The 13467-nt window shown below is 45.4% G+C and overlaps 1 protein-coding gene across 1 annotated transcript in view; it reads left to right on the top strand.

The window, feature by feature from the left end:
* LOC145350623 (ALK tyrosine kinase receptor-like) overlaps positions 1 to 13467 on the top strand; it is a 1029887-nt gene that overhangs the window by 873358 nt on the left and 143062 nt on the right. Inside the window, exon 13 of the mRNA XM_080199829.1 lies at positions 5582 to 5732. Coding sequence (XP_080055955.1) covers positions 5582 to 5732 — 151 coding nt within the window. The remainder of the gene's footprint in view (positions 1 to 5581; positions 5733 to 13467) is intronic.

Genomic DNA, 13467 nt, shown 5'->3' with positions numbered 1-13467 from the left:
AAGGTTGATCAGAAATCCACGTGTTGTTGGAAACTCAATGTGATTTCCCTTGGAGCTCCCAATTTACAGGGTAGACTTGCCTTCAGACTAAGGATGCTGGGCGAGTTCTGGAAACTGAAGGGGTCATGCAATCAGTTTGAAAGCAGCGCAGGTGCCATGGTCAGCGCCGTGGCACAGTGGTTAGCTTTGCTGCCTCACAGCATCTGGGACCTTGGGTTTAATTCCAGAATTGGATCACTATCTGTGTGGAGTTTGTACGTTCTCCTAATGTCTGCATGGATTTCCTCCAGTTTCCTCCCACACTCCAAAGATGTGCAGGTTAGATGGATTGGCCATGCTAAATTGTGGCTTAGTGTCAGGGGGACTAGCAGGGTAAATTCATGAGGTTACGAGGATAGGGTCTGGGTGGGATTGTTGCCTCGTTCTGCACTGTACTGTGAATATCGAATGTGGAATATGACATTTAGCTGGAGGGATCTTCTCCCTAACTTTATCCAACTTAAGATGAAAAATAAATTCAACAGCCAAGCCATTGCTGTTAGGGGAGTGGAGGGGGTGTGGGGGGGTAGGGGGGTAACTCCCTCTGCAAGACAACCATGACTGCTTCTGCACTAAGGCAGGCAGGAAAGGCCTCTAAACTTGCCTGAAGTGCTGATCTCCTAGTCTGCTGGCAGAAGCCTGCCTAAAGAACTCAAAAAGGAAAAATTTTAAAAAAAGCTGAAATGAAGAATTTATAACTTTTCATTAAAATTGTATCATTTTTGATTTCCCTGCAACCTAAAGGAATGAGACTCCACACTTGTAATTTTTCATTCTCTCGGCAGCCGAGGTTGACTAAGAGTCAGTAACAACACCATTGAAAGGATTCTTACATTGTTAATGATTAGACTTCACTTTCTGTGGTAAGTTGAATGGGCAATTAATGTGCAAATACAGCCAATTTATGGAAATCACAGTGCGATTAAGCGCAAGATGCCAGTTTTGCAATGCTAGTGGGAAAGCGGCGTAAATTGGCCAACTACTGGTGATGATTCACAGGATATTTCTTGGTCGCTACAAGTATCTGGTCGCTTTGTGCAATATTATTGACTTGCATCATTAAGATTCATTTTTCCTTCAACCTAACATGGCCCATTGCCATTGCAGCCTAGAAAATGTGCGAGGCCTAAAGAACACTGGAGAATCTATATTTTTTGTGCTAACATAAATCCTCTTGATGCACATACTAAATTTGCTATGGTGTCAATCAATCCCTGCGTAAAACCTATATAACACTGTGTTTGCAATAGTTCAATCAGCTGTTTTTGTGGTTAACGTTGTTATGTTGACAGGACAAACTGATACTAACGGATCGATTTAACTACCTGTCACGAATGTGCCAGAACTTGCTTCACGATCTTGATTGTTTTGGGAAAGCAGAAAATTGGATAATATGTTTGCACTTTCAACACAGTTCTCCTGCTGTTCATCCTTGGCTGCTATAGCCCTCCGGCACCTCCCATCTATTTCCAGCTCCCATTACTGCTAACCGAGGACAGTTGGCACTCCAGGGTGATATTAATACGGCTGGTCAAAGTTACTCACAAGTTTAACATTTAGAAACCAGATGGACCCAGGTTCTAATGGCATGTCAGCAGTGTCGTGTAGACCAATGTGTCATTAAAAAAAAAGGTAATGGATTCATCTCTGCAGCCTTTGATAGCCAGAGCAAGACTTGCATCGTATATTCATCCAATTTGATTTTTCGGTCTTCTTATGTGTCATTGCTGTTCCTTTGACATATAGGCATCTGCAGGTAGAAAGAAGGCTTCTGTCAATATAAGAAAACATAAAGCCGGCTCTTTCCCCAATTTATCAAATTAAGTGGCCACGTTGCAACATGCAACATGTTCCCATTTTGCCTTGAGTGATGTTAACTGGTAATCTTCCCCAGGCAATCATAAATAGCATAAGTCAACAAAACAGTATTAATATTACATTCCCTGCTTATCCCCAGTTATTTACTTTGACATAACCAAAATGAATTTCTTCAGCCAATCCATAAACAAGCAGACCTGACATTAAATTAAATTTTAGTATTATTTTTGCGCTGTGCGTCCATGTCTGTGAGGAGCTGGAATGAGAACTCTTTCCTCTCTCCGTTTATTTTCTCTTTATCTCCCCCCTTTTTAAGGTTACCCTCTGCACAAGTTCCACTCCGATGGAAGGAAGGTTCAGATTAGAGATAGCATCATAGGTGGCCTGCCAGAAGCATTCCTAGGCAGTATGGGACACTATTAACCCAAGGAGGAATGGAACACCTGTGCACTCATTTTCTTTTTTGGGTGGAAAATTAATACTGGGGAATGAACTTCAGGCTGCAAGCTGCTGTGTCCAATCACTCCCAGAAATATGCTGGCCTGCAAAATTGAATGCCAGCAAGGTCTCAAGGTGCAAGTTGCCAACCTGAAATGATAGTTGGGGCGGACGTTTCCTGCCGCTCTCACCCCAAGACCACAAATTCCTTCCCGAGGTCAATGGGCCTTTTGCACCCGCTACAATTCCCGATGGGAAAATTCCAAGTCTCCTTATATATGCAAAGAGACCCAACGGTAGTGTGGGACCCACGGCAAAATTGATTGTTACAGAGGCAGAGCAGGTGTAGAGGAGATTCTTCCCAAAAAGATCCACCAAATTTACCCTCGCACATCTTCTAAAAACTAGCTGAGGCAGTGTATTGGCCGGAGGATGTGGGCAAATCATTCTATTTGGTAGGAATACCGAGTAATGATTACAAAGAATTGAGGAAAGTTATCGACCAGGATATTGAAGATGGTGGGGCTTCCTATCCCATCATCTGAAAATTCCAGAAGGAACACCTCCCACCAACTCCAAATGTCCTGTAGCCATTTCACACTCTCATGAGCATTACTTCGTTGCAGACAGTATGTTAAGTTGATCTTTCTCTACACCATATCTGTGATTGCAGTCCTGTATTCTCCTCCACCCTTTCCTTTCCTTCTCCCCCATGTACTGTATGAACATGCTTTGTCTGTATCCCAATACATGTGACAATAATATAGCAAATCAAAGTCCCGTCTTGGAGAGCTGTCGGCCTCAGAGAGATGGACTGGCAGCTCTTTAGCCCCAACAGAAGCTGCAGTGGGCAGGACTGGGACTGCATGTGGAGCGTCAATCCTGGGATTCCACCAAAAGGTAAGTTTTGGGGGTCTTCAGGCGGGGAAGGTTGGGGAAGCCTAGGGGTGGGGAGCACACTGGGAGGACTGGGTTGTCGGGAGAGAGGCCAGGCGGCAGAGGGGAGCAATGGGGCAGTAGAGGGGGGCGGGGAGGTTACCAGAGTTTAACAGGGTGGGGGGGTTGGGGGCTCAAAGTTAAAAGGGGATTCCTGATGGAGGAAACTACCTCCTTCCTGGCCCAGGCCTAAACCTGATTATGTTCAGGCTTACCTCATACTGAGGAACTCCTCTTGCCAGTCGAAGAGCTGAGTGGGAATGGCTCTTAGGTGGTCAATAATTGAGCACTGAAGGGCCTCAATTGAGGCAGGGACATGTGGCCTGTTAAATAACTGAGAGGTCAGGGCAGGCAGGAATCTGGCGGGACGTCCGTCCATGATATTTCACACTCACCTCCCCCCACCCCACGATCCCCCACCTGCAAACCGAGGAGTATAAAATTCAGCCCATGATCATGGATAAGCTCATTGTTCATTTACTCTTCCCTTGCATCGACAGAAGGTTCAATAGAGTTTGAAATCAAACTCTATTGAGGAATTAAGGGAATCAAAATCAAGCATTGACAACAAGTTATATTTATACAATACCTTAAATCCCAAAGCACTTTCCAAATAGACTTGATAAACATGCTGATCAAGCTGAGAAGACAGAAATTAGGAAGATGACCAAAAAATGGGCTGGAAATGTGGGTTTTGAGAAGGTTATGTTAAAGTGTGGGTAGTTTACAGAGAGAGGGAAAACCACTGGAACAGATAAACACTTCATTCTGGCTTGCTAAACAGATGGGGCTGGGGAGTGAGACATAAAGGTAGATAGGTTTGGATTAGACCCGAAAGTGTTAAACATTTCAGATCCAAACCTCGAACCTGTCCACTCCTAGAAAGAAGTCTCGGTAACTAATCACTTCTCAGCCTTTTGGCTAAGACCAAACGTCAGATCAAACTGAAGATGGTGTCAATACCTCATCTCGTCAGCTTGGATCTTGTTTATCTCTCTTGTGGGGACCATGAATTTGATTGAATTGGATTTTAAATTTGGTTTCTGGAGCAAGCAAGGAGTGGATTCATGTTTGCCTGATGCACTCTGAGCATTGGTTTTTAACTTTAAGGATGGAGTCAAAATTTATTTTTGAATTCCTGGCCATGAATCTGCTTATAGGAGGCGAGTGGGTGAATCACTGAAGCTGTCTACCTCCAGTTTCACAAGATATCCATTTATAACCCATGTCGTTTGGGCTTCAATGGGAAACCCAACCCATCTATTGATTCTGTCTACACTTCCCATTGTAAAACAACCAGCATAATTAAGGACCTTACGCACCCCGGACATTCTCTCTTCCACCTTCGTCCATCAGGAAAAAGATACAAAAGTCTGAGGTCACGTACCAACAAACTCAAGAACAGCTTCTTCTCTGCTGCAGTCAGACTTTTGAGTGAGCCAACCTTGCATTAAGTTGATCGTTCTCTACACCCTAGACTGTGACACTACATTCTGCACTCTCTTGTTTTCTATGAACGGTATGCTTTGTCTGTACAGCGCGCAAGAAATAATACTTTTCACTATGTGTTAATACATGCCACAATAATAAATCAAATCAAACAGGAGGCAAGTGGGGTCGTATCCATGAGTAAGTTCTTTTACAGCACCGGTTGTCATACTGGAGTTGCAGTTGTAAATGCGCCTAGTTTGGGGGCGTTTAAGAGATTGGTGGATAGGTTTATGGACGAAAAGGGATTGGTTTAGATTAGTGGGTCAATGTTTTTTTTTAAAAATAAGACTGGTCGGCGCAACATTGTGGGCCGAAGGGCCTGTTCCGCGCTGTAATGTTCTATGTTCTATGTTCTATGTTCTATGGAGGTGTAGTTGTGTTTCTTCTAGTCCCCAACAATCTACCCGTTAACAACACACTTTCCCTCCTCCCCAGCCCCACTCCCTCTACCCAGAATCTGTCCAAATTTAATTTCCCTCAACCTCTCTGCAATGGCCAACCATTGCTTCAGCAGTTACTGACCCCAACCACGACAAGGTCTTTCTGCTGTGCGGTGGATTTCCTACTGGACAATCTCACCAGTCAGGCTGACAAGGAACCTGGATGAATAACTTAAAGCACCCTTGCCCCCTTCCCCTTGAGTTAAAATTCGATGGCATTCAGGATAACCCTATACTTCCATGCTTCCCAACCCCATAATCCCATCAACGATCCCCACTTCTCCAGCGCTCCAAATTCTACCTCAGTAAAAATTGAGGCCATTATCACTGTTAAACCTTATAGTGAAACTACTGGGAACAGAAAGTTTCCTCCTTGCAAATGTTTGAGTAAAATAAATAATTCTCACTTCTACTTTCAGGATATCAGCTTACGGAGCTGCGGGAGGCATTGGGGGAAAGGGAAACTTCAGGAGGTTTCACGGTGTGTTAGTCCAAGCTATTTTCCAACTGGAAAAAGATATGATTCTCTACATACTGGTTGGACAACAGGGAGAAGATGCCTGTCCTAATGTAAGTAGCCATTTGGTTCATTTTACATATCCCCCTTGCCCCTTACGGACCGAACGTCATGATTAGAAACAGGGAAACTGGTGCAGGAAACCGTTTTTATCTCATTGATGCCAACCCTACGAATTGACTCTCCCAGGGAATACATCACATTTACGACAATCGTAAAAGCCCTTCAGTGCAGGAGAGGCCATTCAGCCCATCGAGGTTGTACGGACTCTCTTCAATCCATTTACATTGTCCATTTCAAAGGCTTTCCATCATAACCTGCTCCTCACCTCATGTTGTCTTGATGCTTCTTGTGATTAATCTAACCAACTTGTTCTACTTATATCAATGTGTCAAAAGTAATTTGATAGATTTGGAAGAAATCCCGTAATTGCAGTATATATTTCACTAGAGGTGCTGTTAATATGTGTTGCACAGTGGAACAGAAAGATAGATCACCTCTTGCTCAATCTAATCAAGTAAATCCAATATGTTGTATAATTACAAACATAATAAGACAATGGATGTATACACAACAATATCCAAAAGCTTTGAACGAGAAAATAGCATTCAATCCATCAAATCTATTCACTTCATAGATCCAATACAATCTCATTCACTGGATCAAACCCATCTGTTTTCTAAAGAGTGCTTCAACATGTTCTTTCCTTGTCCAGAAGTAAATCTTTGCACTATCTGTTAAGCCTAGCTACTAGTTGCCTTCCATGGCATGACATTTCCATGGTGCCGGCATTCAGGATCTATTAACACTTTAAACCTGCAACCCATCCATCATATTTCTGCCGTAAATTCAGTGACAGTCTATCAGAGACAAAGTTTAAGCTAGGACCTTGATATTCCTCTTGACTCTGTAAGGGCTGAAACATTGTAAAGGGTTGCTGATGGTGGGCAGTAGAATCAGCAACTGGTACAAAGGGATCTGTTGGGAACAGCCACTATCTGACCCTTGTGATGGACAAATACTTCAAAGCTTGCAGCATACGAGGATACAGGCCAAGTGCAGGAAAATGGGGTTAAAATAGAGAGGTGTTTGATGGTCTGTGCAGACACCATGGGCCAAAGGGCCTCTTTCTGTACAGTAAAACCCTATGGGGGGAACCTTGCCAAAAAATGGCAAAGTGTTGTTTCTCCAGAGAAACAAGCTGGTTTTCTCTCCGTATTTTACAATACTCTGCCAAAAAAAAATCAGGGGGGCATGTTTTGACCATAATGCAAGGGGCAGGGCCTCAGCACGCTGGCAAAAATTGACTGCACAGAGATTGGGGTGCCATCTTTAAAGGGCAATCAGAAGAGCAATAAACATTGCCCCTAAGCCCACCACGGAAGTCCCTGGGGTTCTCCTCTCCACCCCTCCCCCCCATTAGAGTCAGCACTTCTCTGTCACACTCTGATCATCGGCCCCTTCACCCCCACTGCCCCCTAATCATTGCCGTCCCACCTCCTACACAAGTTGGAATCGGCACTCACCTCCTCCCCTGCCAGGTTGGCATGGGTGTGCCTGCTTCAAGGTGCAATGCCAGGGGGTATTGCCAGGGCACTGCCTGGCCATGTCCCTCTCCCCGGGGTGGGGGGGTGGCGTATATTCACATCTGTGCCCCCGAGAAGGGCCCCCAATAGGTTCATGTCCAGCGTGACATCACATCAGCATGGCGTCAATACACGGTAAGGAGGCAGCGAGTTGCTAAGATTCAAATATATTGGAATTCATGTAAAGCAGGTTGATACCCTTCATGGGTGAGGAAGATCTGAGATCACAATCTCACCCGTGAACTGCGACATCTGGATCATAAACCCCCACCAGCATTCTCACAGACAGCAAGTGTGGGCTCAAGATCGCCCCCTCTGGATTTCTAGTGGGAGTGACATTTGAATGGAGGATCTCTTCCTGATGGTAAAAGCGTTAGTCCAGGTCCAAGGCTGGCACATCTTGGTACTCAGACTGACATGCCTCCTCCTCAAATCTTAGCACAATTGTGTGAAAGCCGTTCAATTTTAGGATTGTCTGCATTAGCTTAGATAGTTATTCACAAAAAAATGAATTCCAAAATTAATCCTGATAAAACCTGGAAATGTCAATATTTGCATTCTGCAATTTTGATGTGATCCATCCAGTTGCTGGATGGATCAGCAAAGTAGGGTACAGATTGGAACACTTTTTTTAATTCATTCGTGAGACATGGATTGGCCAGCATTTATTGCCCATCCCTAGTTGCCCGAGGGCAGTTGAGAGTCAACTACATTGCTGGGGCTCTGGAGTCACATATAGGCCAGACCAGGTAGGGATGGCAAATTTCCTTCCCTAAAGGGAATCAGAATTTTTTTCCAACAATCATTTCATGGTCATCAGTAGATTCTTAGATTTTTTTTACTGAATTCAGATTCTACCATCTGCCGTGGCGGGAATCGAACCCAGGTTCCCCAGAACACTAGCTGCATTTCTAAATTAATAGTCAAGTGATAATGCTACATTGCCTCTTCCTACATAGACAGGCAGATTCATGAACATGGAGGAAGAAGTACCAAAGCGCATCAGATGATGCAGGTCAACTCCACACTTCAGATTGTTCATTTATTCTGTTAAAATTGTTTTGCTGATTAAAGTTATAATACTTAATGCTGCATGTTATTATATTGAAGGTTTTGCATATAATTGAAATTCTGTGATTGGTGTCATGAGAGCAAAAGAAACTTATTCCATGCCAGCGATATCTCACAAGCAGCAATGAGATAAATAACATACTTTTTTGGTTGGTTGAATGATGAGTGTTACTGGGATATTCATTGAATCCTACGGTGTCATTTAACCCATCAGGTCTGCACCAACTGTCTCACAGAACATCCCAACCAGGCCCTTTCCCATAACCCCACACATTTACCATGGTTAATACCTCTCACCTACACATCTTAGGACACTAAGGGACAGTGTAGCAAGGCCAATCCACCTAACCTGCATTCTTTGGCGTGTGGGAGGAAACCGGAGCACCTGGAGGAAACCCACGCAGAGATGGGGAAAATGCGCAAACTCCACACAGGCAGTGTCCCAAGGCCGGAATTGAATCCAGATCCCTGGCGCTGTGAGCTAACAGTGTTAACCACTGTGCCACCATAAAGGAACTCCCCTCCTCTTCTTCCAATACCACCAAGGAATCTTACTTCCACCTGAACATTGGAACAGGCAGACTTCTGAACATCCGCGCCTAAAGCAAAGGACACTTCCCAGGATTTTCCAGTTGGAAAATGGAACAAACCAGCCAAAAGTCCATTGACTTCAGTGGCACTGGTAAATCCTGTCAGTGGGTAGGACTAGATGGCACTGCCATTTGTTTTGATGCCAGATACTGCAAACTTTCTACTGGGCTCAAACTCAACCATTTTTCTGACGGTACAGATTTGGTTTTATTGTTGACCTGCTGTGGGAAGGGTCTCCTGCAGAGGGACTGAAAGACCCTGCTGGCAAGAAGGGCCAAAAAATCCCATCCAGACTCTCTACGAAGGAGCTCTTCAAAGTGCTGTCTGCTTCTGGATGAGCATCGCTCCGTTCTTCGTCAGCAGCGAGTGGGGTGGCTGGATCGCAGGTGGTCTTGACAGCGCTGAGGAAACTTTGTATGTCGTTGTTGTGGGCTGACAGCTAACAGCTGACATAAAATGCTTTGCAGAGTGCTCGTTAGTTTACATTGCTAGGTTGTCACTCTCTGGCTCTTGATATTATGGAAAGAAAGATTTATGAATCATTGCAGAATATTTCTATATTTTCTGTATGCTCGCCCACTGACATTTTAACCACACGGCCTTTCACTGCTGGATGATTAACTGTGATTACAGCATTCGGGTGGCTTCCCCATCCTCATTCATCAGTCAAAGATAAATACTGTTAACGTGACTATTCACTCTGTTAACTAAAAATATACATCTATTAAAGATCAATGAGCCATGTATAAAGGTTAGAAGGAAGGAAATTGGCTGTGCCACTTACATTACTTTTGTCTTTTCCAAGCATTTCACTGCAGTTGTCACAGGCATTTCATTATTTTGCCTTGATACAGTGTAATCTCTTCCATTTACCTCAGCTATTTATCCGCCTATCAATGTTGCATAAATGTTACACAAAGCATCATAGAACTGCATTTTCTTGAATCCTATAAAATCGAGGGGATTTTCCATAATATTGCTCTTGGAAAGTCGAGTCATGTCATGTCATGATGTGAAGGGGTGAACTGGTTTCTCTTTCTTCAGCCTCCTTGATCAATCACGACAAGGGTTTATGTTTCTTTTTCACAAGGATGTGCCTTTTCCAAATCAGAACATATTTAACTATTTAAGCGCCACACAATAAGGCACTGATCAAACTAGGGTTTCTTCAGCCAAAGAAAGAGCAAATTTATTTTCCATGAAACCCAGAAAAAATAACAAGAAAAACACAGTGTCAAGCATTCCACCCTCAAGCAATCTTTTGGACACTTACACACACACACACATACACACACACACACAATAACAGGTAACAGAAATCAGGAGAGTTAGTGTCTGATATAAAGAAGGTCAAGTAGCAAATGACATTCATGCCACACAAATCCCAGGGAATGACCATCACCAATAAGAGACACTCAAACTATCACTTCATGACATTCAATGGTGTTGCCATCACTGAATCCCCCACTGCCAACATCCTTGGGGTTACCATTGACCAGAAACTCAACTGGTCTCATCACATAAACACAGTGGCCAAAAGAGCAAGTCAACGGCTTGGAATACTGCAGTGAGTAACTCACCTCCTGACTCCCCAAAGCCTATCCACCAGATACAAGGCACAAGTCAGGAGTGTGATGGAATACTTTCCACTTACCTAGATGGGTGCAGCTCCAACACTCAAGAAGCAGTCCGCTTGATAGGCACCACATCCACAAACACACACTCCCTCCACTACCAATACTCAGGACAGCAGTGTGTACTATCTACAAGATGCACTGCAATAATTCACCAACGATCCTTAGACAGCACCTTCCAAACCCGTGGCCACTTCCATCTCAAAGAACAAGGGCAGTGGATACATGGGTACGCCACCGCTTGTAAGTTTCCCTCCAAGTCACTCATCATCCTGACTTGGAAATATATCGCCATTCCTTTGCAGTCACTGGGACAAAATTCTGGAATTCCGTCCCTAACGGCATTGTGGGTCAACTCACAATACATGGACTGCAGTGATTCAAGAAGGCAGCTCACTACCCCCTTCTCAAGGGCAACTAGGGGTGGGCAGTAACTGCTGATCTGCCTGCAACACCCATGTCCCACAAATGAATAAAAAAGAATATTTGGCCAAGTGTTCTTGAAGTGTAGATAATAAATGTTGCCGCCACTTAGGTTTAGCTGGTTTCTTGAATATAGTCAGATGGAGAAGATATTATAATTATTATGAAATCTCAATTCGCTGGCAGGTTGGCTTCTTGAACTAGGTGACATGCTTATTCCAAAGGAGAATTCAGGCTGTTTCCCCTGCTGAACACTTCCTCGACACCATGGGCCTGATTTTACCATTGCTCCACCCCCATTTTCAGGCGCAAAAACGTGGTAAAGTCGGGTGTGAGGCCATTAACGCGATCCGCACCCACGAACACGCAGATGGCTGCTTTACCAATGCCCAGGAATGATCACGATCCGATTCGTACCTGAAACGGCTGCGGCAGTGATTTAAATGCATTTGCATGTATCTAAATTGAATTAATGAACTGCCCGCCCAACTTTATCAGCATTTCCCCCTTTACCACCGCATTTGCCGATGCGGAATCGCGCCAAAATGGACATGCTAAATAAAAGTCAGTCTTGGGCGCTCCAGCTGCTGAAGATGTGAGTTCAGAGCTCCCAGCGGCTCTCTAACTCAGATCGGTGATGGTGGGAGAGAGAGGCAGGCCAGAGCATTCTCTGGGGGTGGAGGTGGCGGGCGGGGGAATGAGGCCAGTTTATTCTCTTGGTGGAAGTGGGGGGAGGGGGCGAGGTGAGGCCAGATCATTCTCTGGGTCGGGGGGGAGGGTGAGTGAGGCCGGATCATTTTCTGGGGCGGGGAGGGGGGAGGGAGTGAGGGCAGATCATTCTCGGAGGGGGGAGGGGATTGGGGCCAGATCATTCTCTGGTTTTGTGGTGGGAGGGAAGGACAGAGTGTTCAGGTGTATCTCTGGTGGGCGGAGGCCCGATCACTGATTGGTTGTGGGAGGCGGGGAGGCCAGATGGATCTCTGGTGGGGGGGCAGAGGGGGTCCACTACCACTCTGTGGGCGATTAGTGGGGGAGAAGGGAAAAGGGGGTCACGATCTGTCTGGGTAGCGGAGGAATGAGTGGACAAGAACATAAGAACGTAAGAAATAGGAGCAGGAGTAGGCCATCTAGCCCTTCGAGCCTGCCCCGCCATTCAATAAGATCATGGCTGATCTGTCGTGGCTCAGTTCCACATTCCCGCCCTCTCCCCATAACGCTTAATCCCCTCGCTTATCAAAAACCCATCAACCCGCATCTTAAAAATATCTAGCGAGGCAGCCTCCACCACCTCAACGGGCAGAGAATTCCAGAGATTCACCACCCTTTGAGTGAAGAAGTTCCTCCTCAACTCCGTTCTAAACCGCCCCCCCTTTATCTTGAGGCTGTGCCCCCTAGTCCTACTGTCCTTTCTGAGTGGGAAGAGTCTCTCCACCTCTATCCTATCCATCCCATTCATCATCTTATACGTCTCAATGAGATCTCCCCTCATTCTTCTAAACTCTAACGAGTACAAGCCTAGTTTATTCAGCCTCTCCTCATAGCTCAACCCCCTCAACTCCGGCATCAGCCTAGTAAACCTCCTCTGCACTCCCTCCAAGGCCAAAATATCCTTGCATATGTACGGCACCCAAAACTGCACACAGTACTCCAGCTGCGGCCTCACCAGTGCCCCGTACAGTTGCAGCAAGACCTCCCTACTTTTATATTCAATCCCCCTCTCTATGAAGGCCAGCATCCCATTCGCCTTCCTGACCACCTGCTGCACCTGCAGGCTGGGTTTTTGTGACTCATGCACAAGGACCCCGAGGTCCCTCTGCACCGTCGCCTGCTGCAGTTTTTCGCCACGTAAGTAATAATCCTTCCTGCCATTATTCCTACCAAAGTGGACCGCCTCGCACTTGCCAACATTAAATTCCATTTGCCAGTTCCTGGCCCATTCGCCCAGCCTATCTAGATCCTTCTGCAGACTCTCCACACCCTCCGCGCAATTTGCCGTTCCACCAATCTTGGTGTCATCAGCAAATTTCAACACCATACACTCGGGAGTATACATACACAAGGGAGACAGTGATGTCTGTGGGGGCCATCGCTCCTGCATTTTGCTCCCCGGGAGTGATCTGATAGGGGCGCACTTTGACAATTTTTTTTCTAACTGTGCATGCGTAGTTCAGAGCTCCGATCCTTTCAGGTGCGCTAAGCACAGCCCACAGGGTGATTCAAACCCACGATTTTTTTCAGGCTAATGGGTGCACCTGAAAGCAGATTTCCAAGTCCTATCTGAATTGCGCCCAGATTCAGCAGTTAGAATGGAAATGGTAAAATCAGGCACTTTGTGTGTCAGTTGCAATCTCTTTGTGATGACTGGGCAACCTTGCCTTGAAATACTTCACCCACTGTGTATTTCCAAGAGGTTTTGGGTGTGTCTTTCTGTGGCAGCCATTGTTTCAATACCAGGCACTTTGCAGTTTTCAATTTCTCTTCCT

Source organism: Carcharhinus amblyrhynchos, chromosome 12 (assembly GCF_965287045.1).
Source record: "Carcharhinus amblyrhynchos chromosome 12, sCarAmb.v2.hapA, whole genome shotgun sequence".
NCBI lineage: Eukaryota > Metazoa > Chordata > Chondrichthyes > Carcharhiniformes > Carcharhinidae > Carcharhinus > Carcharhinus amblyrhynchos.
The sequence above is the reverse complement of the archived record's forward strand: the minus strand, read 5'-3'. Positions and strand labels throughout refer to the sequence as shown.